We start from the raw sequence: 27,814 nt of genomic DNA, 5'->3' as shown, positions 1-27,814 counted from the left end.
ATAAGGCTCTAGTAGATACCCTTGCACAGTGTACCCAGATGCCGTCAAGCTGTCAAGGGGTGGAACCCATCTCTATTTCTGGAGTGACAGGAGGATCCCAAGAGTTGACTGTATTGGAGGCCGAAATCAGCCTGACTGGGAGGAAATGGCCAAAGCACCCTACTGTGACTGGTCCAGAGGCTCCATGCATCCTCGGAATAGACTACCTCAGGAGAGGGTACTTCAAAGACCCAGGAGGGTACCGATGGGCTTTTGGTATTGCTGCTTTGGAGAGAGAGGAAATTAAGCAGCTGTCCACCTTGCCTGGTCTCTCAGAGGATCCTTCTGTTGGGGGGTTGCTGAAAGTCAAAGAACAACAAGTGCCAACCGCGACCACAACAGTGCACCAGCGGCAATATCGCACCAACCGAGACTCCCTGATTCCCATTCATAAGCTGATCCATAGAATGGAGAGTCAGGGAGTGATCAGCAGGACCCACTCACCCTTTAATAGCCCCATATGGCCAGTATGAAAGTCTAACGGAGAGTGAAGACTAGGAGTAGACTATCGTGGCCTGAATGAAGTCACACCGCCATTGAGTCTTGCCGTACCAGACATACTCAAACTTCAGTATGAATTAGAGTCAAGGGAAGCCAAGTGGTATGCCACGATTGCTATTGCCAATGCATTTTTCTCAAATAATTTGGCAGCAGAGTGCGGGCCACAGTTTGATTTTCCTTGGAGGGGTGTCCAGTTCACTTGGAACTGACTGCCCCAAGGGGGGAAACAGCCCTACCATTTGCCATGGTCTGATCCAGACTGCACTGGAACAGGGGCAAGCTCCAGAACACCCTCAATACATTGATGACATTATCGTGTGGGGCGATACAGCGGAAGAAGTCTTTGAGAAAGGGAGGAAAATAATCCAAATACTGCTAAAAGCCGGTTTTGCCATAAAACAGTGTAAGGTCAAGGGACCTGCACAGGAGATTCAATTTTGGGGGGAAAAAAATGGCAAGATGGACATCACCAGATTCCCACAGATGTGAGCAACAAGATACCAGCAATGTCTCCACCAACTAATAAGAAAGAAACACAAGCTTTCATGGGTGCTGTGGGGTTCTGGAGAATGCACATCCCAAATTACAGTTCGATTGCAAGCCCTCTCTATCATGTGACCCGGAAGAAGAAAGGTTTTAAATGGGGCCCTGAGCAACAACAAGCCTTTGAGCAAATTAAACGTGAGATAGTTCATGCAGTAGCCCTCGGACCAGTCTGGACTGGGACAGATGTAAAAAATGTACTGTACACCGCAGCTGGGGAAAATGGTCCTACCTGGAGCCTTTGGCAGAAAGCCCCAGGGGAGACTCGAGGTCGACCCCTTGGTTTTTGGAGCCGGGGGTACAAAGGATATGAGGCCAGCTATACCCCAACTGAGAAAGAGATACTGGCAGCCTATGAAGGGGTTCGAGCTGCTTTGGAAGTGATTGGCACTGAAGCACAGCTCCTCCTGGCACCACAGTTGCCCGTGCTGGGCTGGATGTTCAAACGCAGGGTCTCCTCTACTCATCATTCAACTGATGCTACATGGAGTAAATGGGCTGCACTAATTACACAACAAGCTCGAATAGGAAATCCCAGTCGTCCAGGCATTCTAGAAGTCATTATGGACTGGGTAGACGGCAAAGATTTTGGAATGTCACCAGAGGAGGAGGTGATGCGTGCTGAAGAGGCCCCACCATATAATAAACTGTCAGAAAGTGAAAAACAGTATACCTTGTTTACTGAAGGGTCCTCCCTTATTGTGGGAAAGCATCAGAGATGGAAGGCAGCCATATGGAGTCCTTGACGACAAGTTGCAGAAACTGCTGAAGGAGAGGGTGAATCGAGTCAGTTTGCCAAGGTGAAAGTCATCCAGGTGGCCCTGAACATTGCTGAATGAGAAAAGTGGCCAGTACTTTATCTCTACACTGACTCATGGATGGTGGCAAATGCCTGTGGGGTGGTTGCAGCAATGGAAGCAGAGCAATTAGCAACGCAGAGGTAAACCCATATGGGCTGCGGCTCTGTGGCAAGATATCGCTGCCCGGGTGCAGAACTTGGTGGTGAAGGTACGCCATGGATATGCTCATGTACCCAAGAGTCGGGCCACTGAGGAACATCAGAACAACCAACAAGTGGATAAAGCTGCTAAGATTGAAATGGCTCAGATGGACTTAGATTGGCAACTTAAGGGTGAATTATTTTTGGCCCGGTGGGCCCATGACATTTCAGGCCATCAGGGCAGAGATGCAACTGATAGATGGGCTCGTGATCGAGGGGTGGATTTAACAATGGACACTATTGCCTAGATTATTCACAAATGTGAAACATGTTCTGCAATTAAGCAAGCTAAATGGTTAAAGCCTCTTTGCCATGGAGGATGATGGCTGAAGTACAAATATGGAGTGGCCTGGCAGATTGATTATGTCACACTCCCACCAACCCGCCAAGGCAAGTGCCATGTTCTTACCATGGTGGAAGCAACCACCGGATGGCTTGAAACATATGCTGTGCCCTACGCCACTGCCCAGAACACTATCCTGGGCCTTGAGAAACAGATTTTGTGGCAATATGGCACCCCAGAGAGAACTGAGTCAGACAATGGGACTCATTTCCAGAACAGCCTTATAGACACTTGGGCCAAAGAGCATGGCATTGAGTGGGTATATCACATCCCCTACCATGCACCAGCCTCTGGGAAAATCGAACGGTACAGTGGGCTGTTAAAAACCACACTGGGAGCAATGGGTGGGGGAGCTTTCAAGCATTGGGATACACACTTACCAAAGGCCACCTGGTTGGTCAACACCAGAGGATCTGCCAACAGGGCTGGCCCAGCCCAGTCAGAACTTTTACATATTGTAGAGGGGGACAAAGTTCCTGTGGTGCACATGAAGAATTTGCTGGGGAAGACAGTTTGGGTTATTCCTGCTTCAGGTAAAGGGAAACCCACTTGTGGGATTGCTTTTGCTCAGGGACCCGGATATACTTGGTGGGTAATGCGGGAAGATGGCAAAGTTCGATGTATACGTCAAGGGGATTTGATTTTAGGGGAAAACAGCCAATGAACTTAATTGTGTGCTGTTGCCTGCTGTGTAATACTTTTATAGCCCATCAATTAGATGTCTTCAGGTCACCAGCGACTGGCCCTGACTTCCCTCCAACCATCATCCCAACAGAGAATGAATTTTGATAGAACCAGACGAGTTCTGCAGTGAAGGAATGATCAGCATCAGCAGGCAACAATCCAACGCTGCACACAGCCTTTCTGCTCTGAAAGACTGTTACAAGGGATGGAACCTGACATCATGGACCCAATGGACTCGACAGCATTATAGGGATTGGTCCATGTACTAAGAGATGATTTCTTTCTCTCTGTCTGTGTGTGTATGTGGATGTATATGTATGTAGGAGAGATGGTATAATGAAAATGTGGGATCTGAGCATGACGTGAATGTTATGGAATAAGGGGTGGATACTATCCTGGGTTTAGCAGTAGCAGTCAGTTTTTCTCCTTCTTAGTAGCTGGGAACAGAGCTGATAACACGGATGTTTTTAGTTGTTGCTATGTAATGTTTATTCTGCCTAAGGACTTTGTGAGTCTCACTCTCTGCCAGGGACGAAGGGAGGCCGGGAGGAAGCAGAGACAGGACACCTGACCCAAACTAGCCAAAGAGGTATTCCATACCACAGCACGTCATGCCCAGGGAGGTAAATGGGAAGTAGCCGGAAGGGTACGGATTCTCTTCAGGGGGGTCGAACTCGTTTGGCGAGTGGCATTGTATTCTCTTCCCTTGTTATTTTCTCTTATCATTATTATCATTGGTGGTAGCAGTAGTGATTTGTGTTATACCTTAGTTACTGGGCTGTTCTTATCTCAACCCGTGGGAGTTACATTCTCTCGATTCTCCTCCCCATCCCTCCGGGAGCCAGGGGGGGAAAAGGAAAGAAAGAGGGAGAAAGGGGGGGTGAGTGAGTGAACGAGCTGCGTGGCTCGGTTTAAACCACGACATAGAGGTTTATTTACAGTGAGTTTTGGTCACTGTTCAGTGGACTTTGATTAGTTACAAACTGCAGGAGCATGACTTTTCATTCCCTCCCTGGGATCAGAAACAAGTAGTCATCTTGATTCTTCATTACATGTTGTCGTAGTTTAAACCAATCCACACAGGTTGTCCACTCACCCCCCCCCCCCGACCCTCCCCACTCCCGGAGGGATGGGGAGGAAAATCAGGAGAATGTAACTCCCACGGGTTGAGATAAGAACAGCCCAGTAACTAAGGTATAACACAAACCACTACTGCTACCACAAATGATAATATTGATAAGAGAAAATAACAAGAGAATACGATACCACCGCCGAACGAGTTCGACCCCCCTGAAGAGCGAGAGCCTGCCCCTTCCGGGAAACTTCCAGTTCCCCCTCCGGGCATGACGTGCTATGGTATGGAATACCTCTTTGGCTAGTTTGGGTCAGGTGTCCTGTCTCTGCTTCCTCCCGGCCTCCTTCGTCCCCAGCAGAGCATGAGACTCACAGAGTCCTTGGCCAGAATAAACATTACTTAGCAACAATTAAAAACAATCGGTATTATCAGCTCTCTGCCCAGGCTGGAAGTCAAAACACAGAGCTTGCACCAGTTACTAAGAAGGAGCAAAACGGCTCCTGGTAAACCCAGGACACATGTGCAAAGCCAGAAAATACGTTAACTTGCAAAGCAAGTGGAAATAATTTTCCCACATAGAGAGTCCATGTCCACAGATGGAAGAGTAACTGTGCATTGCATTCTTACCACTATAACCCCAGGACTACAAGACTAGGTTATAATTATATCAGATGCACAGAACACATATGGGATCTCTTGAACAAATTTGAAGTCTCTAAGAAGAAACAAGAGCTGGTGATTTACAGCAGGGCATCTAAGACAGCATTATGAATCTACGAAAGAGAGAAAAGGTATCAGCTAGCATTCAGAAAGCAACCCATTCATGTCATGGAAAAGGCATGCGAGAAACCAGAAGAGTGCATTCAGTCAGTAATTTTTTTAAACACAAATATACATATCAGGCCAGCCTGGAAAGGAAAAAAAAAGCGGGGGGGGGGGGGGGGGGGGGGGGAAGGGATGGGACACAGATACAACTAAAAATATTAGATTCCAGGCAACTATATTCTCAATTAACTGGAAACTAATAACCTTGTATTTTGTATTTAGGGAATGATTTAGAGCTGTTGTATTTTTTACATCCTTAACTTCACAGTTAGCAAAAGAATATGTTTGAACACATACAGAAAACTAAGGGACCAAAGAAGATGCAAAATAATTACTGGAAATTCTTTTTAGAAGCTGCTTTATTCGTCATCATTTCCTGAAATAGAATAAAAAAAAATCAACATCACACCAAAAAAAACCCCAACAACAAGAACTACAAAAAAAAAAAACAACCCAAACACTTCACTTTGTGTGCCATAAGCTTGTCTCCTACATAAGTCTCAAAGTTTCTCTGGGACGCTTGAACAGAAGATATTGATTACAGACAGTACCTTCTGAGACTTCACTGTAGCAGCCTTTGGTAATTTAGATGATAGGTGATACACCCTAAATGTTTGCACCTCACAGAGGTTTGCCCACTCACTCATTTGAATTTGAAAAACATTAAGAAGCCCATTGCATACAATATCAAGGAGATTCCTGCAAACTTGAATCCTGCCTCAGAAAAGCCCAAGTGATTGCACTTGATTTTTTAGACACTTAAATACTTGTATAGTTTCCATAATTCTAAATCTATTAGAAAAAGCACACACATTTAAGAAACCCAAATATTTGATTTACAGCTGGTCAACCGTGAGCACCAGAATCCACTAGAAAACAGTAAAGTAATTTCATATATACAATCATACCCAGGGATATTTTTAAGGATAGAAAGGTATCCCAAATAATTAAGCAAGTTATAATCCTCATTAAAAACGAGCAACTGACAGAGCTCCATATACTCTTCAGAGTTTATAGTGAGCGGTACAGTCACATGACTAAAAGCAAACCTACTCCCTCTATGACAAGAATATTTTTTTTTGTTTGTCACTAAAAAATAGTTAATCTTTTGCATGGCATAACCAAGAGCAATTTACAATATAAAATACTAAAAGCACTCAGGGCCACATTGTCATAGAATAAACCCAACCGATAACTCAGAACCATGCAGCTGCTCGCTCACTCCCTCCACCCCCCTCCTCCCCAAGCTCCCAGAGGGATGGGGAGAAGAATCAAAAGAATGTAACTCCAATGGGTTGAGATAAGAACAGTCCAGTAACTAAGGTATAACACAAAACAACTACCGCTACCACCAATAATAATAACGATAAAAGAAAAAACAAGGAGAGAGAATACAACCACTCACCACCCACCGACCAATACCCAGGCCGATCCCAGCAGCGATCTAGTCCTTCTAGGTAACTGCCCCCAGTTTCTGTAGTGGGCATGATGTGCTGTGGTATGGAATATCCCTTTGGCTACTTTGGGTCAGGTGACTGGTCTCTGCTTCCTCCCGGCTTCCCCTCCTCCCTGGCAGAACATGAGACTCAAAAAATCCTTGGTCAGAGTAAATATTACTGAACAACAACTAAAAATATCAGTGTGTCCTGGGTTCAGCAGTAGCAGTCATTTTTCTCCTTAGGAGCTAGTACAGTGCTGTGCTTTGATCTTTTGGCCTGGGAACAGTGCTGATAATGCCGATGTTTTCAGTTGCTGCTCGAATGTTTGGTCTGGCCAAGGACTTTCTGAGCCTCATGCTCTGCCAGGGAGGAGGGGAGGCTGGGAGGAAGCAGAGACAGGACACCTGACCCAAACTAGCCAAAGAGGTATTCCATACCACAGCACGTCATGCCCAGGATGTAACGGGGAGTTACCCGGAAGGGCTAGCTGTCTGCAGGGTTGGACGAGGTATCGGTCGGTGCTCGGCTGGGGGGAGTGGGGCGAGTTAGTGGTCGGCTGGTGTTGAGGTGTTGTATTCTTTCCTCTTGTTATTTCTTTTATCATTATTATCATTGGTGGTAGCAGTAGTGATTTGTGTTATACCTTAGTTACTAAAGTGTTCTTATCTCAACCCGTGGGAGTTGCATTCTTTTCGATTCTCCTCTCAGTCCCTCCAGGAGCAAGGGGAGGGCAAGAAGGGGGGGAGGGAGTGAACGAGCTTTTGTGGTTGGGTTTAAACCACGACACAGTGTTATCAGCACTGATCCCAGTCTGAAAGTCAAAAACACAGCATTGCACGAGCTACTAAGACTGAGAAAAAAGACTGCTACTGCTGAACCCAGGACAGTATCCACCCCTTATTCCATGCCATTCACATCATGCTCAGATCCCACATTTTTCAATATACCATCACTCTTGCCTCACAAATATATATACATCCACATACACACAAAGAGAAAAATCATCTCTTAGTGCATGGACCAATCCCTATGAAGCTGTCAAGTTCATCCGCTCCATGATGTCTGGCTCCATCTCTCGTAACAGTCTTTCAGAGCAGGAGACACTGTGTGCAGTGTTGGATTGTTGCCTGCTGATGACACTGCGGAACTCTTCCAGTCACTACTGAGCTCATCTGGTTTCATCAAAGTTCATTATTTCTTGGAATGATGGTCGGAGGGAAATCAGGGCCAGTCACTGGTGACCTGAAGACATCTGGGGTGGGCTATAAAAGGGCTACAGAGCAAGCAACAGCACATAATTGAGTTCATTGGCTGTTTTCCCCTAAAATCAAATACCCTTGAGGTACACATTGGACTTCCCCATCTTCCCGCATTACCCACCAAATATATCCGGGTCCCAGAGGAAAAGCAACCCCAAGAGTGGGTTTGCCTTTACCTGAAGCAGGAATAACCCAGACCGTCCAACCCAGCAAATTCTTTATGTGCACCACAGGAACTTTATCCCCTTCTACAGTATGTAAAAGTTCTGAATAGGCTGGGCCAGCCCTGTTGGCAGATCCTCTGGTGATGACCAACCAGGTGGCCTTTGGCAAATGTGTATCCCAGTGTTTGGAAGTCCCACCACCCATTGCTCTCAATGTAGTTTTTAACAGCCCGTTATACTGTTCAATTTTCCCAGAGGCTGTTTCATGGTAGGGGATGTGATCTACCCACTCAATGCCATGAACTTTGGCCCAAGAGTCTATAAGGTTGTTCCAGAAATGAGTCCCACTGTCAGATTCAATTCTCTCTTGGGTGCCGTGTCGCCACATATTTTTGTTTCTCAAGGTGCAGGATAATGTGGGGGCACACACACACGGATCTGGTGGTTGCTTCCACCATGGTAAGCACATAGCACCTGCCTTGTCAGGTTGGTGGGAGTGTGATACAGCCAATCTGCCAGGCCTTCTAATATTTGTACTTGAGCCATCATCCTCCATACCAAAGAGTCTTCAACGATCTGGCTTGCTTAACTGCAGCACATACTACACAGTCATGAATAACCTGGTATCCTGGGTACAGCAGTAGCAGTCATTTTTCCCCTTCTTAGTAGCTAGTGCAGTGACTTTCAGACTGGGAACAATGCTGATAACACTGATGTTATTAGTTGTTGCTAAGTACTGTTTACTCTGGCCAAGGACTTTCTGAGTCTCATGCTCTGCCAGGGAGGAGGGGAAGCCAGAAGGAAGCAGAGACAGAAGACCTGACCCAAACTAGCCAAAGGGGTATTCCATACCACAGCATGCCATGCCCAGTTTGTAAACTTGGGGCAGTTACCAAGAAGGGCTAGAGCACTGCTTAGGACAGGCTAGGTATCCGTCAGCAGGTGGTGAGCGGTTTTATTCTCTTTACTTGTTATTTCCCTTATCATTATTATTATTATTGGTGGTAGCAGTAACAGTTTTGTGTTATACCTTAGTTACTGGTCTGTTGTTATCTCAACCTGTGGGAGTTAGAGTCTTCGATGCTCCTCCCCATCCCTCCAGGAGAGGGGGGAGGAAGGTGAGGGAGTGAGCAAGGGGCTGCATGGGCCTAGGTTGCCAGCTGGACTTAAACCACAACACCTGGGCAACAATGTCCATTGTTAAGTCCACCCCCGGAACAAAGCCCCTCTATATGTTGCATCTCTGCACTGATGCCTCATGGGCGCACCAAGCCAAAAATAATTCACCCTTAGGTTGCCAAACTAAGTCCACCTGAGCCACTTCAATCTTAGCAGCTTTATGCACCTGTTGGCTGTTCTGATGTTCCTCAGTGGCCTGACTCTTGGGTACAGGAGCATCTATGTGGTGTACCTTCACCAGCAGGTTCTGCACCAGGGCAGCAATATTTTGCCACAGGGCAGCAGCCCAGATGGGTTTACCTCTGAATTGCCAGTTGCTCTGCTTCCATTGCTGCAACCACCCTCACAGGGCATTTGCCAGCATCCACGAGTCAGTATAGAGATGAAGTACTGGCCACTTTTCTTGTTCAGCAATGTCCAAGGACAGCTGGATGGCTTTCACCTCAGCAAACCGCCTCGATTCACCCTCTCCTTCAGCAGTTTCTGCAACCTGTCATAGGGGAATCCACAAAGCTGCCTTCCATCTCCAGTGCTTTCCCACAATATGGAGGGACCTATCAGAAAACAAGGCATATTGCTTATCACTTTCTGACAGTTTATTATATGGTGGGGACTCTTCAACATGCATCACCTCCACCTCTGGTGGCATTCCAAAATCTGTGCCGTCTACCCAGTCCATAATGACTTCTAGAATTCCTGGATGACTGGGATTTCCTATTTGAGCTGACTGTGTAATTATTGCAGTCCACATAACCCATGTAGCATCGGGTTGCATGATGTGTAGAGGAGACCCTGCCTTTGAACATCCAGCCCAGCACAGGCAACCGGGGTGCAAGGAGAAGCTGTGATTCAGTGCCAATCACTTCCAAAGCAGCTCGAACCCCTTCATAGGCTGATAGTAACTCTTTTTCAGTTAGAGCATAGCTGGCCTCAGATCCTCTGTATCCCCAACTGCAAAAGCCAAGGGGTTGACCTCGAGTCTCCCCTGGAGCTTTATGCCAGAGGCTCCAGGTAGGAGCATTTTCCCCAGCTGCAGTGTAAAGTATCACATCTGTCTTGGTCCATACTGGCCCAAGGGCTACTGCATGAACTATCTCACGTTTAATTTGCTCAAAGGCTTGTTGTTGCTCAGGGCCCCATTTAAAACCATTCTTCTTATGGGTTACATGAGAGAGAGGGCTTACAATAAAATTGTAATTTTGGATGTGCATTTTCCAGAACCCCACAGCACCCATGAAAGCTTGTGTTTCTCTCTTATTAATTGGTGGAGATACTGCTGTTATCTTGTTGATCACATCTGTGGGGAAGTGGCAAAATCTATCTTGCCATTTTTTTTTCCCCAAAATTGAATCTCCTGTGCAGGTCCCTTGCCCTCACTCTGTTTTATGGCAAAACCGGCTTTTAGCAGGATTTGGATAATTTTCCTCCCTTTCTCAAAGACTTCTTCCGCTGTATCACCCCCCACAATAATGTCATCAATGTATTGCAGCTGTTTTGGAGCTTGCCCCTGTTCCAGTGCAGTCTGGATCAGACCATGGCAGACGGTAGGGCTGTATTTCCACCCCTGGGGCAGTCAGTTCCAAGTGTACTGGACATCCCTCCAAGGAAAAGTGAACTGCGGCCCGCACTCTGCTGCCAAATTATTTGAGAAAAATGCATTGGCAATAGCAATCGTGGCATACCACTTGGCTGCCTTTGACTTTAGTTCATACTGAAGTTCTAGCATGTCCGGTATGGCAGCACTCAATTGTGGTGTGACTTCCTTCAGGACACGATAGTCTACTGTTAGTCTCCACTCTCCGTTAGACTTTCATACTGGCCATATGGGGCTATTAAAGGGTGAGAGGGTCGTGCTGATCACTCCCTGACTCTCCATTCTACGGATCAGCTTATGAATGGGAATCAGGGAGTCTCAGTTGATGTGATATATCTGCCTGTGCACTGTTGTGGTTGCAATTGGCACTTATTCTTCAATCTTCAGCAACCCCCCAACAGAAGGATCCTCTGAGAGACCAGGCAAGGTGGACAGCTGCTTAATTTCCTCTCTCTCCAAAGCAGCAATACCAAAAGCCCATCGGTACCCTTTTGGGTCTTTGAAGTACCCTCTCCTGAGGTAGTCTATGCCAAGGATGCATGGAGCCTCTGGACCAGTCACAATAGGGTGCTTTGGCCATTTCCTCCCAGTCAGGCTGATTCCAGCCTCCCATACAGTCAACTCTTGGGATCCTCCTGTCACTCCAGAAATATAAAGGGGTTCCACCCCTTGACAGCTTGATGGAATCAGGGTACACTGTGCAAGGGTATCTACTAGAGCCTTATACTTCTGTGGGCCTGAATGTGCCAGGCCATCTGATCCACAGAGTCCAGTAAATCCGACTGTCCCCTACCTCCACCTGGCTGGAGGCAGGGCCCCTCTAATACTGATCCCAACATTGGTCGCTTACCTCTTGTTGACAGGGATTAGTCTTCTTTATCACAGGAGCTGGAGTAAAATCAGTTCTTCCACTTTGTCGTGGTTTAAGCCCAGGCCATAAATGAGAACCACGCAGTCTGCTCCCCCCCCACCCTTCTTCCCCTCGTTCCCAGAGGGATGGGAAGGAGAACTGAAAGAATGTAACTCCAAGGGGTTGAGATAAGAACAGTTTAATAACTAAGGTGCAACACAAATCACTACTGCTACCACCAATAATAATAATAATAATGATGATAAAGAAATAACAAAGGAAGAGAATACAACACCTCACCAACCCATGCCTAGCCTGACCCTGCAGTGAATCAGCCCTTCCAGGGAACTACCAGTTACATGCTGGGCATGACGTGCTGTGGTATGGAATACCTCTTTGGCTAGTTTGGGTCAAGGGTCCTATCTCTGTTTCCTCCTGGCTTCCTCTACTCCCTGGCAGAACATGAGACTCAGGAAGTCCTTGGTCAGAGTAAACATTTGAGCAGTATCTAAAAACCATCGGTGTTATCAGTGCTGTTCCCAGGCTGAAAGTCAAAAAACACAGCACTGCACCAGCTACTAAGAAGGAGAAAAAAAATGAATGCTACTGCTGAACCCAGGACAGTATCCACCCCTTATTCCATACCATTCAAGTCATGCTCAGATCCCACATTTTCAATATACCATAGCTCTTACATATATACACCAACATACACAGACAGAGAGAAAGAGATCATTCCTTCATGCATGGACCAATCCCTATAAAGTTGCTGAGTCCATTCGGTCCATGATGTCGGGGTCCATCTCTTGTAACAGTCTTTTGGGGCAGGAGAGGCTGTGTGCAGTGTTCACACCCATGAATAACCTGGGCAATAGTGTCCATTGCTAAGTCCACCCCTCAATCGTGAGTCCATCTCTATGTTGCATCTCTGTCCTGATGGCCCAAAGTGTCATGGGCCCACCAGGCCCAAAATAATTCACCCTCCCCTTCAGCAGTTTCTGCAACTTGTTGCTGGGGACTCCATACAGCTGCATTTCATCTCCGATGCTTCCAAAGCACTGGAGGGGCCCAGTGGACTAGATACTTGCCCATACTGTCCCACACACCCTGCCACTCATGACTGTCCAGCCTTGGGGAAAGCCTCTTGGACCTCCTATATCGTTGTCTAACCCCAGACAAGGCCTAAACCCAACTCTGTTTAACTTTCGAGATCAAACAAAATGGTCGTGGGTAAAACACACTCTGTATGTGTGCCAACAAGCTGATCCCCATTACAATCAGCAGGCAGGTCCCAAGGGTGCCCAAAGGCCATTCAAAACCTTCAGAACTCTCAAATGATGCTGCTGTACTTGTCACTGGGGCTGGTGCAGCTGGTGTTGTTGCCGGCTCTTCCACCACCAGCTTCTCTTTTTCCAAGTCCAGATCTTCCTCTTCTGCCTTGCTGGGAAATGCAGCACGGACTTCTGAATCCTACACTTGTTCTGGGTGCCCAAGGCTGGACCCAGCTGAGGCTCTCAAAGGTGGTATTCTTGCTCTCAGCATCCTCCTGGGGCTCGGGCTCACGGGGCTCTGCGGGCAGCTGACAGGGGATGCTCTCGGCCGCCGCAGGGCTGGGCTCGGCTGCGGGGCTGGGGTCCTCTGCTGCCTCCTCCAGCTGCTTGGCAGCCGCCTCCTCGAACACCCCAACCTTCTCCACCACCCTGACCTCCTCCACCGTTAGCCGCTCCCTCCAGGCCTCCAGCACCGCTCCCGCCGCTTCCCCTCGTCTCCCCGCAGCCTCACAAAGACGGAGGGGAGGGACAAGGGCCAGGATGGTGAAAAGCAGCGGGACAGCCAGGTACAAGTCCACGGCCACATCCATCCTGCCCTGCTGCCGGAATCCGCCAGTATTACAAGTAATTACCATAAAGTACAATGAGACAAGAACCTTAGCCCAAGGACCCCAGCTAATAAACATTAACACAGCAAATACCAGCTGCAAGTAAGGCAGTGAGGTACAACATGCTGAAACTGTGAGATCAAGAGCAACAAAATTGACAGCGAATAAATCAGCATTGTGACGAGTGACTATTAATCCGAAACAATGACTGCTTATCACAAATACGATTAGACACACTCCAGTCAGATCTGTAGTTATCTCAACCCTTCGTATGCCATGTTGGGCTCCACTGTCGTGGCTTAAGCCCAGGCCATAAATCAGAACCACGCCGTCTACTCCCCCCCACCCTTCTTCCCCTGTTCCCGAAGGGATGGGAAGGAGAACTGAAAGAATGTAACTCCAACGGGTTGAGATAAGAACAGTTTAATAACTACGGTATAACACAAATCACTACTGCTACCACCAATAATAATAATGATAATGAAATAACAAAGGAAGAGAACACAACACCTCACCAACCAATACATAGCCCAACCCAGCAGTGAACCAGCCCTTCTGTGTAACTCCCAGTTACACGCCGGGCATGATGTGCTGTGGTATGGAATACCTTTTTGGCTAGTTTGGGTCAGGTGTCCTGTCTCTGCTTCCTCCTGGCTTCCCCTCCTCCCTGGCAGAGCATGAGACTAACAAAGTCCTTGGTCAGAGTAAACATTTGAGCAGTATCTAAAAACCATCGGTGTTATTAGTGCTGTTCCCAGGCCGAAAGTCAAAAAACACAGCAATGCACCAGCTACTAAGAAGGAGAAAAAAAAATGACTGCTACTGCTGAACCCAGGACACACTCCATCTGGGAACCTGCTCACCAGAGACTGAAGCCGCAGCTTTCATGGGATGATCATCCTTGACCTTTGTTCACCTCTTCAATTCACGCACCCATTCCTCCAGAGCTGAGGAAGGTTTTCCATCCCACTTCCTCATGTCTTCTCCGTGATCCTGCAGGTAAAACCAGAGGGTGGCCTGTGGCATATACCTCCTATATCTTCTCTCTCGAGCAGTAGGAAGCCTTTTGTTAATAGCTGAGAAGCGGGTTGGTACACGTGGGGACCTGGACAGATCGTACAGATCATCTCTCAACTGCTTGAACTCCTGAGGCAGTTTTTCCACAGCTGAAATGATGGAAGGGGTGAGATTGTCTTCGAACTCTGGGAGTTGATGAATCAGTTCATCCACTGTTGGTGGTTCTACGTCATTCCAAGTTATTGCTGCCCATGAGTGGGCATATGATGACAGTGTGTTTCGTGTATATTTCTGCCAAATGGGTAGTGTACATTCAACTTCATCTGGATTTATGGATGCATTCCCAGCATCCAGCCTGTGATAGATCAACTCTACAATGGCTGATTCCCTCAGAGACTGGATGCCTTTCTCTAGCGTAGTCCACTTGGCTGAACGACTCATAACATCATCCTTGTATGAAAACATTTCTTTCACAGCTGCCAAGAGTAGCCTCCAAAGGCTGACAGACCATTTTGTCGTGAAAGGAAGACTTGGACGACTCAATATGAGTTAACAGCAAGCTTCGTTTATTGGGCTTCTACCTTCGGTTAATATAACAGTGAATATGCAAATACTAGGCACTTGATTGGTTCTGGCACAAATAAGGCATTGTGTAAGCTCTATATTTTTGCAGCTACACCGTGCACCCCCCCACCATCCTCCTTCTCATGCACTTATCGCTTAGTGTCCTTGGCTGTGATTGGTCATAGTACGTTGCTGTTTGCCGGTGTCCTTCATTTCCTCATTATCTGGCGTGAGAGGTTTGCACCATGTTCTACACAGATGTCTTGTTTCAGCTCGTTGATGGGAGCGTGACCTTTTGACCTTTTTCGACAAGCCAATCCTCCACAATTCCCCCTTTTTCTTTATAAAGGAATAAGGACTGAGTCAGGAGTCGTTGTAAACAAGCAGAACAACATTGCAAAGCATAACAAAGTAACAAACCCCCTATAATTATGAGAGCTATAACAGCGAAACAGCTTGTAAAGCAAACGTATATGCAGATCTATGAAGTGAAACTTCTAAAATCAGCTAAATATTTCTGAAGCGCTATAAGCGGGTTATATAAAAGATAATTTGACAGACTATACAAAAAGTCTTTGTTTCAGCTAACTCTAGCGAAGATGCCTTATAGACTGACAACCACTACAATATAATCCTACTGTAGGGTCACACTGATGACAAAAACTACAGAGTTATCGAAGCACTTGTTGTATCACCAATCTCAGTTGTACCACTATATGCCTGTGGCCATGGACCGGATCTAGGAGGGCGACCGTGCTCAACGAAAGCTCTGTGTTAATTAAGGAGTTAAGTTCTTCTATTAGTGGCTGTAGCGCTCGGCGCAAGCAACGCTCCTCCCGGGCCTGTGAGTCAGGGTCCATACACTAGCTCAGAGACGCCGTCACTGGAGCTTCTGCAACAGCCGGTCTTAGTCACTTGGATGGTACCTACAAGGGTCCTGCAGGAGCAGAAACACAGGCGTAACCACGGCCCAGATATATTACTTCTGCCGGTCCCTGCCACAAATCTGTATTAGGATCTCGATAGTACGCCTTAAAAGAAGGCTTTATCTTCTGCGCTTGTGTTTGTACAAAGTGCTTAATAACCGCTGGAGTTTGTTCATCACCAAAGATGCATAAATAATTTAACGTAATTTCACCCATATAATCAGCATCAATGACACCTGGAACAATGAATAGGCCTTTCAATGCAGATGATGATCTCCCCAGTAGCAAGGCTAGTCTCATAGATTCTTTTAACAATTCTGGACCTAGCTGGACTTGAGCCTCCTTAGTGGAGAACTGTCCAGTTCCCATCAGGTGTTGTAATTGCACCCCAATCAGGGGATCTCCCTGGCCTCGCTGAACTGCAACTGCCTCTTGACAGGTTTTCTGCTAATACATGTTCCATAACAACAGCTGCGAAGGGGTGAGGATCAATTTCACAATACTTTTAATATAACAGCAAATCTGTTCCCCAAATATATGACAACATCTGCCTAGTGGGTTCAAACTGAATGCCTGTAGAAATAACAGTTTGCCTTAACTGAGATAGCAATTTCAGTTTAAGGGAGACATTTCAGCATTTACTGCCTGACCTTGAGCGTTAATCTGGTACTTAACAGGAAAGGCGAGAATCTTTTCCTGCAACAATCAAAATCATTGTTTGACAGAGCCTCTCTCTGAATAGATTTCCAATCTATCACCTGGATTTGCATTTGTCTGCCTGTGCTCTGCAACTTTACCTTCCTTTCTTCTCTCCCCCCCCCCCTTTTTTTTTTTTTTTTTTTTCAAAAGTTGTTCGCCCTGCTTTGCACGGCTACAAACAGCAGCCTGCTCGGCAGCAGCTACAGCTGCCTGCCTGCTTCAGCAGCAGCCATAAATACCTGTCAGCAACCACACTTTTGCATTAACCCTTTCTTGCCTGAAATGTTAAACCACTACCTGTTAAAAACTTTTACATGAACACGATAACAAAAAAAAATACATAGAACACCATCTGCTCTCATCACACACACACATACACATACATATGCATATGGGATCCCACAAGCACATTTCACACAACTACAATGTTTGAAACACAAAATCCAGACAATCATTACTCACACTACACAGTCCCACGTACAGGACATGGCACAAGGACTCTGTGAAGACTATCAGGAAACCAGCTTCAACAAGCATCATTGCAGTGTGAGGTGGCAGGCTCAGCCCTAGCGAGCGTCCCCGCAGAGGCTCTGCCTCCCTTACATCGCATGAGGTTTGGGCTTTTATACTGATCAAAATGCACACTCATTCTGACACAGGTGGCCAGCCTATGTCAGAAGAAGTGGCCAGCAATATCTATAAAGGTTTCCAAGCATCAATAAGATCATAGACATATTTGCTAACTTCTAGTACATGAGTATCACAGACAGACTGTATCAAATGAGTTGTATATGGGACCCCAAGTCCACAGTCTGTCACAGTCTACCACAGTCCTCTCGATACCCCTGATAAGGGCATACGAGAGACCTTTCCACCGCAGGTCTTGATCCAGCACATACATCACAGGGAAAGCACACAATACATCTGCATCCCACACCCATCTCGCTTCTCCCTTTACAGCTGTCCATTTATCATGAGGATCTGGGGGATATAAATTAGGCTTCTTTTCTGGCTCCATGTCAAAAGGATCATCCAGGTCAGCATCAGAATTAACAGGCGTCAGAACTTCAGGAGCAGCAACAGCAGCCTGATGAGCACGCACAGGCTCTTTCTTGGGGTCAATAGGGTCTGGGTCAAAAGAGTGTTTTCATCTCTGTCTTCCTTAATTTCTGTAGGGATCTTTTGAGGTTGTGAAGTTACAAGTGTTATTTCTACAGAGGTTGCCAGGTCCAAGCCGAGGCTTCCGCTGGTTGCAGGTTGCAAGGGGGTGGAATCATCTGAGCTACAGCGGCAGTTTGTTTCTGCATGTGGCCATTGGTGTACGCGCTCCTGTTGCAGTTTCCCGAACCTCGCCGACACATAGAGGTGTTATGTGAGTTGTTTCGGCATTTCTGACACCACACTCCTGAGACAGTGCATTCTCGGCGGAGATGTCCCATTCCTCCACATCGATAACAGCGTAGAGGGCCGCGGTTACGCTGGCCAAGTGCGGCCGACGCTTGAAGGGGTGCAAGAGCGGCTAACACCTGAGTCTGTGAAGCCTTAGCTTGTTCCTGAATTCCCTCAGCTAGCTGTTTTATGGCATCTACTACCATAGCTTGCGGCCCTGTTGGTTGTGAGGCCATTCTTTCTAATGCTTCCTCTATAGTCCAATTAGCTCCCAAAGTAAGAATAACATTTCGGGTAATGGGGTTGCAGTTTTGTAAAGCACATTGTTTTAACATGGCTCCCTTCATGTAGTCTGGGACGCCTGCTTTCTCAATAGCTGCAGCAGCTCTGTCTATAAAGGACCCAAATGATTCGTCTCGTCCTTGCTTGATAGCCATATATGAAGGCACACCTCCTGGGTCCTTAACTTGGTTAATAGCTTGCCGTACCAAATTCATAGCTGCTCTACACTTATCGGGTCCTAATAAAGCTTGTGCCTCAGTTCTAAAAAATAGTCCTGTACCCATTAACTCATCCAGGGTTACCCCGTAAAGGGGATCCCCAGGTTGTCTTTGTATAGCTACGAATCCATGAGCCAGATTTTGCCAATGAGCGTTAAAAAGCAACTGCTGATGTTGTGAGAATATAAGCCTAGCAATACTCTTACAATCGGATGGTAGCAAGATATGAGCAGTCCAGATATAATCTAACATCTGCTTTACCGGCTCACTGGTGACTCCAAATTGACTGGCCGTCGCTCGTAATTGTGATAACAGTTTCCAATCTAAAGGGGTAACAGTTGCCATCAAACCACCCTGGTGTTGCTGAAAAGTCACCGGGCATGCCAACGAGGTCGCCACCTCATCGTCCCCCTTTTCAAGGCTGTCCTTAGCCACCGCTGCCCAAGCCTCCCTTCTTTCTTTAGCTATGGCCTCCACTAGGTCACTTTCTGCCCCAGGGATAGGCTCATTGCTTGAAAGAGGGTTAACAGAGGGCTTTTCTGGTTTTAGAGTCGTAGTTGTGGGGGGAGCTGTTGGTTCCGAAACTGAGGGGCTTGCTCCGGTGTCATCTGCATTTTGTGGAGATGGCAACATTACTTGTGAAAAAGCAGATGGCATTGGAATGGAGGAAGGCCAGTCAATTTCATAACTTCTGTTTTTTGCCTGAGCCGTGAGTGCCTGCTCGGCAGCTTTCTTTTCTGCCTGATATTGTAAAAGTTCATTATGCACCACCCACCATAATTTACCTAACTTTGACTTTAACATCTCTAAAATAGTTCTCCAAATGACCAACAAATGTTTCACAGTGTCACTGCCTTCTGTGGCTGCATTCTTCGGAGCTTTCCCAATCCCTGCTGTCTTCCCAGCCTTTTGTTTTAACAGGGTATTATATATAGCTTGCCAAATCTTATCTCCAAATTTTCGCCTTTCTGCTAATTTATGGACAGTGTGAGGGTTAACAAAACATCCCTTAGACTGTCCATAAGCTAACAGTCCCTGCAGCTCTTTCTGCAGGTCGATCCCTTTAACCTGCCGCTTTTGTAAGAAGGCAGTAAATAAATCATACGCCGCTTGCCTTTCCATACCTTAGCGCGCTTGTTGCAGCCCCTTCAGGTTTCGGCGGCGCGTATCGGCCGGGCTCGTCTATACGGTCACCCAGGGTCCGGCGCTTAAAATCCTGAGATCTTGGCGCTTTGACCGTCCTGTGGCTGCGATCAGGACCCGAGCAGAACTTACGTCGTCCCACCGTGGTGTTCGAGGGATCGCGTCGGGGTCACCATTTGTGGGAATCGCCGGGAGACGAGCTCATCAGATGATGACCGACAAGTCTCGTTTATTGCTAAGCAGATCGATACTTATATACCTTGCTTGCATGTTTATAGTTTGGTTACAGAGAGCTCATTGGCTTACAGCTTTTACATGTTACAAGATCATTGGTTTGTAGCTTCTACATTTTTGCAGCTACACCGTGCACCCCCCCACCATCCTCCTTCTCCTGCACTTATCACTTAGTGTCCTTGGCTGTGATTGGTCATAGTATGTTGCTGCTTGCCGGTGTCCTTCATTTCCTCATTATCTGGTGTGAGAGGTTTGCACCATGTTCTACACAGATGTCTTGTTTCAGCTCGTTGATGGGAGCGTGACCTTTTGACCTTTTTCGACAAGCCAATCCTCCACACTTTCCCATCAGATACAGAGACATTTTCTTCCCTTTGAAGGTGCTGGATAGCACTGAACAGGGTTCTGTAAGCATAGGCCAAGCCCCAGCACACTGCCATGATTTGTCCCTCTCTGGTATGACCTGGACGACAACACACCTCATTTAAATGTTTTACTAATTTTTCTGGATTTTGCCTTTGTTCAGTGGTCAAGTTCCAAAGCACTGGAGGGGCCCACTGGCCTAGATACTTGCCCATATTATCCCATACTCATAGCTGTCCAGCCTCGGGGAAAATCTCTTGGTCCTCCTATATCGTTGTCCAACCCTAGACAAGACCCAAACCTGCAGGTCTCAAGGGTACCCAAAGGCCATTCAAAACTCTCAAATGATGCTGTAAATAGGGTTTACATTGGGGGGGGGGGGGGGGGGGGGGCTGGGAACATAAGGGAATATACCTCCCAAAGTATAGAGGTGATGACCACACTGGGAATGCAAGCCAGATGAGTTTCATGATCAATGAGTCGATTGTATTACAAGTCATTACCATAAAGTACAGTGAAACAAGAACCTTAGCCCAGTCCCCCCAGCCGATAAACACTAAAACTACAAATACCGGCTGTAAGTAAGGTACCATATGCTGAAACTCTGAGATCAAGAGCAACAACTCTGAGATCCAATAAATCAGCATTGTTACGAGTGACTATTAATCCAAAAGAATGAATGCTTATCACAAATACGATTAGACACACTCTAGTCAAATCTTTCGTTATCTCAACACTTCGCGCCCCACATTAAGCGCCACAAAGAACTGTCATGGTTTAAGCCCAGCCAGCAACCCAGAACCACGAAGTCACTCTTTCACTCCCCCCCCTTTCCTCCCCCTGCTCCCAGAGGAATGGGGAGGAGAATCAAAAGAATATAACTCTCAGGGGTTGAGATAAGAACAGTCCAGTAACTAAGGTATAACACAAAACCACTATTGCTGCCACCAATAATAATAGTGATAAAGGAAATAACAAGGGTAGAGAATACAACCGCTCACCACCTGCTGACCGATACCTAGCCCAACCCAAGCAGCGATCTAGCCCTTCTGGGTAACTGCCCCCAGTTTATATATTGGGCATGACATGCTGTGGTATGGAATACCCCTTTGGCTAGTTTGGGTCAGGTGTCCTGTCTCTGCTTCCTCCTGGCTTCCTCTCCTCCTTGGCAGAGTATGAGAGTCAGAAAGTCCTTGGTCAGAGTAAACATTACTTAGCAACAACTAAAAGCATCAGTGTTTTCAACGTTGTTCCCAGGCTGAAATTCAAAAACACAGCACTGCACCAGGTACTAAGAAGGAGAAAAATGACTGCTACTGCTGAACCCAGTACACGCATTCAAGCTTTAATTAAAGTAACTGCTGTGGCTAATATTTTTCTATTGCATTAGCTTTAATTACATGCAACTCCAATGCAGCAAACTCCATTAAAATCAGCCAAGTTGTCTTAGATTCACTCCCAACTTAAATGCTATAACTTCAGCCTATGAGAATTCTTTATTAGGTCGCTTACTCAGGAGAGAGAAAATCTTATAATTAGAGCAAAGTTTAACGCTCCATTTGTTCAACATAAAAAGGACATGGAACTGCTGGAACAAGTCCAGAGGAGGGCCACGAGGATGATCAGGGGACTGGAGCACCTCCCGTATGAAGACAGGCTGAGGAAGTTGGGGCTGTTCAGCCTGGAGAAGAGAAGGCTGCGTGGAGACCTCATGGCAGTCTTCCAGTACCTGAAGGGGGCCTATAGGGATGCTGGGGAGGGACTCTTCGTCAGGGACTGTAGTGACAGGACAAGGGGTAACGGGTTAAAACTTAAACAGGGGAAGTTTAGATTGGATATAAGGAGGAAATTCTTTCCTGTTAGGGTGGTGAGGCACTGGAATCGGTTGCCCAGGGGGGTTGTGAGTGCTCCATCCCTGGCGGTGTTCAAGGCCAGGTTGGATGAAGCCTTGTGTTGGATGGTTTAGTGTGAGGTGTCCCTGCCTATGGCAGGGGGGTTGGAACTAGATGACCTTGAGGTCCTTTCCAACCCTAACTATTCTATGATTCTATGAACACAAAGCAACCAAGCTAAAGCTATTACAGTAGTCATAATTCATATAACCTTTCACAGTGCTTAAGTGGCTTCTTTTGTAATCATTATATTTTACTTTAATAAAAGACAAGTCCTATTTGTAACATTACATCTACCTGCAAAAGCATACACTTCATTCATTGTAGCATGAGCAGTGGGAAAAACAATATGGTTGAATCCTTCCTTAGTTGGACAACTGTTTGGTCCCAAACAATTTTCTGCTAGGTTGGGTTAACAATGCACTTGCCCATTTATCTTTGTTGTAGCAGTGCTGGGACTATAGAAGTTATAGAATACAGCAACATTGTTGCAGCTCTATAAAACACACAGTCATCTTACTAGAGCAAGCAAGATTTCAGAGAGCTTGTGTCCTGTAAGCTGTTCCCCAAACAGTGCTGGCTGCTGACCAGCCAGGGCAGTGAACACACGTGGAGAAAGAAGGCAGAGAGATTCTATTTCAGTTAAAACTATTTTGTTTATACAGCTAGACCTTGCTTCTTAAAAGCTACTGCATTAAAGCCTTCTATGTAACTAGGAATAACAACAGAACATCCAAAATTAAAATACCAGTCCCTTACAAGTCAGATCACTGAGCACAGCTTCTGTAAAAAAACCAAAACAAAACACCAAAAATCACCAAAAAACCCCAACAAATCAAAAACCAAAAAAATCCTCTCCAAAAAAACCAAAACCCAACACACCACAAAAAAAACCCACAACCAACCAAACCAAAACCACCACCCCCCCCAAAAAATAAACCAACATCTAAACAAAAAACAGCCAACCAAACAAACCCAAAACCAAAAAACCCTCAAGGCAAAGAAGCAATCACACCAACTGATATACTTTGAGGTTTAAGAGCTGCTTGATCTATACATTCCTTACAACATGCAATTAATTTCCATGGCAATAACCAAATTGCAAAGACCAAATTTGGGATTTTGCACTAATTAAATGAGAACTTCATACATGCATAAGCTAAAATGTGGAGTTGTAAATTGGTACCACTCTGAGAGCAAGATGGGCCAGTGTGTCCCTGGGGTATGTATAAAACAAGGGTAGCCTGTGAAGATAAGAAAGGAATGACCAAGACAGATGGGGCCGGTTCTTCAAGATGAGGAACAAATCAGAACTAACCTAAAACAGAGACACAGCCGTTAAGTAACACAAGGCTTTTTACATGCATAAGCACAAAGATCAATCAGCGGAAGACTATCCATGTCCATCAGAGACCCCGCAAGACCACTACTCAGCAAGAAAAGAGCATGCGTAATTAGAATGTAAATATTACAATTAGTTCCAGGAAATCTAATGCAAAACATTTCCTGGAAATGTCATAAACACGCATAAGTGTGGTGGATATACAGATGCTGCTTGTAGACTCCAGGTGTGCTCACCTTTGTGAAATTGTGTGTGCACCCAGTGCTGCAATAAAGAATGCCTGCTTTCTAAAACTCCAAATCAAGTCTTGGAGAGTTTCTTTGACCATCTTTTGCGGTAACCCATGAAACTGCAACCTCCACCAATGAAGTTGGGCTACTAATTCCAGCAGAGAGAACATCACCTAAGAAGTATGATCTCCTCCATTTACTAATCACGTAGGACATTATTTTAATATTCTCCTATAAAGTGATGTTTTGGATCTGAAACATTAAGAGTCTGAAGAGATTTCAATTTTTGCTAAAGCATACAAAGGTACATAAGCAAGGGAAGTTATTTGAACACTGAAAATAGATTTAGAGAAAAAAAAAATCACAAAGTGAAAAAAACAAAGGAAGAGATCTTGAAGATCTGAAATGATTTTTTTTAAAGCTTGGAACATTTCTAGCTACCCTGAAGAATATCTGGAATTTAACCACAGTTTTGATGTTTGTAACAACTTTTCAAATTCATCAGCACAGAACCATACATAAAGCCAAACTGTACATGACTGAGCATAATGAGGAAAAGAATCTTACTAGAAACTTCTGCCAGGCAGATAGCTACCATTTAGCAAAGCTAGCACCACTCATTAACTTACCATTTGCAGGACAAGAAGAAAAATCCAACCCCATTGTTGCTCTCTATCCCACAAACAGATATAAATTGCTCTATGCAGATTAGACAAATGCTGCCTGAGGTACAGGCCTGGTGTTTTGATTCGCAGCCATCTGCACAATACCATATTTTCAAATGAGAATGGGCGATGGTTAAGTATTACCCTGATTCAAAACTGCACACTATTAGGACTGTGCTCCTAATTGCTTCCTAATGTTTTCCTTGGCAGTCTACATACTTCGATTATAATAAGTATCATTTGGGGGTGGAGGTGCAATAATTAACCAAGGTAAGAGAAAGAGAGGTAGCACTTACTGTGTTGCATTTTGTCCCACACACCACTTGTCGGTGGTTCAGCCACTGGGAAGCAAACACTTTATTAAGGGTTCCGAGGTAGAATTCTCTTTCCTTCAGGAGACTGGGAAGCTGCTGGGCTGTGTATCCATGCAGCAAGTGGTGATAGCTGGACTCATTCTGCATCCTGACCTCTCTACCTTTCAGATAGTAGACCAGGGACCTCTTCACCAGGGGGAGCCTTTTCCTTTTGTGAACTGAGTGATCCCACCCATACTGCAGAAAAGAAGCATGAAAATTAGATAAAGTAACTAGAACATACTTAAAGACATAGAATCATAGAATAGTTTGGGCTGGAAGGAACCTTCAAAAGTCATCTAGTCCAACCCTCCTGAAATGAGCAGGGACATCTTCAACTAGATCCAGCCTGGCCTTGAATGTCTTCAGGAATGGTGCATCTACAACCTCTCTGGGCAACCTGTGCCAGTATTTTACCACCTTCTTTGTAAAGAATGTTTTCCTCGCATCCAGGCTGAATCTTCCCTCTTCTAGTTTAAAACCATTATCCCTTGTCCTGTCGTAATAGGCCCGGATAAAAACTCCTTCCCCATCTTTCATACAGGCCCCATTTAAGAGGTCTCCCTGGAGCCTTCTCTTCTCCAGTCTGAACAGCCCCAACTCTCTCAACTTTTCCTCATAGGAGGTGCTCCATCCCTCTGATCATTTTTGTGGCCCTTCTCTGGATCCTTTCCAACAGGTCCATGTCTTTCCTTCACTGAGGACTCCAGAGATGGATGCAGTACTCTAGGTGGGGTCTCACCAGAGTAGAGTAGAGGAGCAGAATCACTTCCCTTGACGCTCTTTTGGATGTGGCCCAAGATACATGACCTTTCTAAATTCAAAGATAGTCTCAGCAAAATACTGAAGTCTTCCAAACTACCAATGGAAAAATACACCAAAGATTAACTTGTAAAAGCAGATACAACCCTCAGCAACATAAAATTAAACATAAATACTTGCTAAAGAAGCAACACTGAGATGACATTAAAAACAGTTCACACCGATTCGGCACTGTTGAGACGCCAGATGCTTATAGAAAGAAGACGAAGCAGAGAAGCACTTTAAATAGAACAGCCCCAGCAGCCCCCCCGCCGTTAATTCGGCAGGTTTATGTGTGACACCGCAGGGGCCGCCCGATACCGACCGCATCGTTCATCGGTCTCCGGCCCGGCCTGAAGTAACCCCGCAGCATCGCTCAGCCCAGGGACAGCGGGGCCCCGGCGGTTACGGGCCGAACGACTGAAACCAACGGGGACAGCGCCGAGCAGAGAGGAGGGCGGCAGGAACCTGGGAGAGCCCCCGACGCCGGGAACAAGGAATGCCCTGCTGCATCGCATCGAGACATCCCCCCCACCATCGGAGCCAAGACTACCCCCACCAGGACACCTTCCCCAGGCACCGAACACCCCACTCCATCCCCCTTCCGCACCCCAACCAGGCATCGGGACACAGCAACCCCCAGTCAGGGTCAACCTTCCTCCTAAGCACCACCTTGTACCCCCCACCCCCACACACCCGTTTCCACACTCCCCTGACCTACCTGATTCCCCTGGAGCCCTCCGGGCTCTGTGGGGGTGGCGGCCGCCGCTTTCCTCTTCCTGCTAACTGTTTTTCGGGCCATAGAAGGAAGTGAAGGAGAGGCCGAGAGTCCGGCCTGGACCCAACATGGAGCAAGAGGTAGCCGCTAGGGGACAGGGCATAAAAGTGCCTAGAGCTGGACCCGGTCACTATCTCCGCCGCAGACCACACCGACCGCGCTTCACGACATCTTCCCCAGATTTTTTTTTTTACGGCAGTCGCGTCGCGCCTTTGCAACAGCTCCTTTACCCTACCCGAGAGCCTAATTTCTTAGCAACCGGAGGCAGGGCGGTGAGCTTGCCCGCCCCCTTTGCGGTTGCCAGGCAGCGTGGCCCCATTGGGGTCAGAGTGGCGTTGGTGGAGGCGGTATTTCTGAGTGAAGCCCTATGTCCATTCTCCGCTGCCCTGCACGTATCGGTAAGGTTGGCTGGCAGCCTCTCCAGGCCCCGTCAATTTAAGCGTAGGAGAGGTGCAGGCTAGCTGTTTTAATTCTTCATTTATTTTTGAGCAACTGAAGCTTGATGGGCAATGCCTGAAGGGCAGGGCAGGTGTTATTTTGGCAGCCTGTGCTGCTTATGTGAGACAAAAATCAACTATATCACGGTCTGAGAGTGAGGAGTAACCGATGTGCTGAGAAGACATAGGAAGGGTACTCTGGCAACTTGAAGCAGCAGAATATGCAGGTTTGGTATCCTCCACTGAGAACCAGCCTGTGAAAGTATTCCTGTTGATTGTAGCACACACAATTTATACTTAAGTTCTCCATCTCTCCTGTGGGAAAATCTGACCACAAGCATAAAACACCTTCAACCCTTCCACAGCCAGCCTGGAGGGGCTAGGGCCTGGCACCAGCTTTGCTTTGCAAAACTTCATCCCAGATTTCTCTTAGGAGAGACTCATTTAACTAGCAGACAGCTTGGCTTTATCACTTGGCTTCTCCAAGTGAATATGAGGGTCTGGTGCATGTTACTTGGTGCACCATAAGGTGCTTAGTCAAACTTTGAGGTGCTCTATTCCACTAGAAAACTCCCTTATTGCAGGGGAATTAAAGGACATATGGAATATTTGTATTTAATTATGCCACTTTAAAACTGATGTGGGTGGGTGTGTATTTTTCCTTGTGTCCTCATGGCTTATATGCAAGTCTTCCTATGCTTTTATAGGGGCAAAACTTAGAGTAACCCAAACCTAATGACTGCTGTTTTGCAAGTGACATTACAGACAAAAGAATAAGGAAGAGAGGAAAAAAAACCACACGACATACAGGCAGACTGCAAAAGAGCCTGAAAAAGAAGATAGTACTTTTATGCCTTTTTTTTTTAATCTAACAAACCTCAAAGACAAGGGCCTGTACTCAGGAGCTCCTCCAGCACCTCCTGCCCTCTCAACCCAGAACAGGGCCTGAACCGGAGTCTCCACCCACCACACCACCGCTGCCTTAACCTTCCGGAAAAGAGGCAGAACCCCTCTCCTCGTTAACATCACCGCGATCATTCCCCGATTGGACTGATGGGGGCAGGTGACCTCGTGATGTAATGCTAGGCGTGTCGCCAGGGAAGTGAG

The 27,814-nt window shown here is 46.5% G+C and overlaps 1 protein-coding gene and 1 long non-coding RNA gene across 3 annotated transcripts in view; both read right to left on the bottom strand.

The window, feature by feature from the left end:
* LOC136006175 (DDB1- and CUL4-associated factor 12-like) overlaps positions 1-26,517 on the bottom strand; it is a 68,339-nt gene extending 41,822 nt beyond the window's left edge. Inside the window, exons 1-3 of one of the 2 annotated variants that reach the window (XM_065664206.1) lie at positions 26,214-26,290; positions 25,434-25,549; positions 24,635-24,889 (exon numbers count right to left, since the gene is read on the bottom strand). In XM_065664206.1, coding sequence (XP_065520278.1) covers positions 24,635-24,799 — 165 coding nt within the window. In that variant the 5' untranslated portion in view covers positions 24,800-24,889; positions 25,434-25,549; positions 26,214-26,290. Of the gene's footprint in view, positions 1-24,634; positions 24,890-25,433; positions 25,550-26,213 lie in introns of both variants that reach the window. The other variant, XM_065664205.1, reaches the window with a different exon arrangement.
* On the bottom strand, positions 5,352-6,794 carry LOC136006177 (uncharacterized). The gene is made up of 2 exons (XR_010608998.1): positions 6,416-6,794; positions 5,352-5,386 (listed from the first exon to the last, which is right to left on the bottom strand). It is a non-coding gene; the product is annotated as an uncharacterized LOC136006177 (long non-coding RNA).
* Positions 26,518-27,814: the final 1,297 nt, after the last annotated feature.

The sequence above is a fragment of the Lathamus discolor genome (assembly GCF_037157495.1).
Source record: "Lathamus discolor isolate bLatDis1 chromosome W unlocalized genomic scaffold, bLatDis1.hap1 SUPER_W_unloc_1, whole genome shotgun sequence".
Classification (NCBI taxonomy): Eukaryota; Metazoa; Chordata; class Aves; order Psittaciformes; family Psittacidae; genus Lathamus; species Lathamus discolor.
Note: the sequence above shows the minus strand (reverse complement) of the source record. Positions and strands in the feature narration are given on the sequence as shown.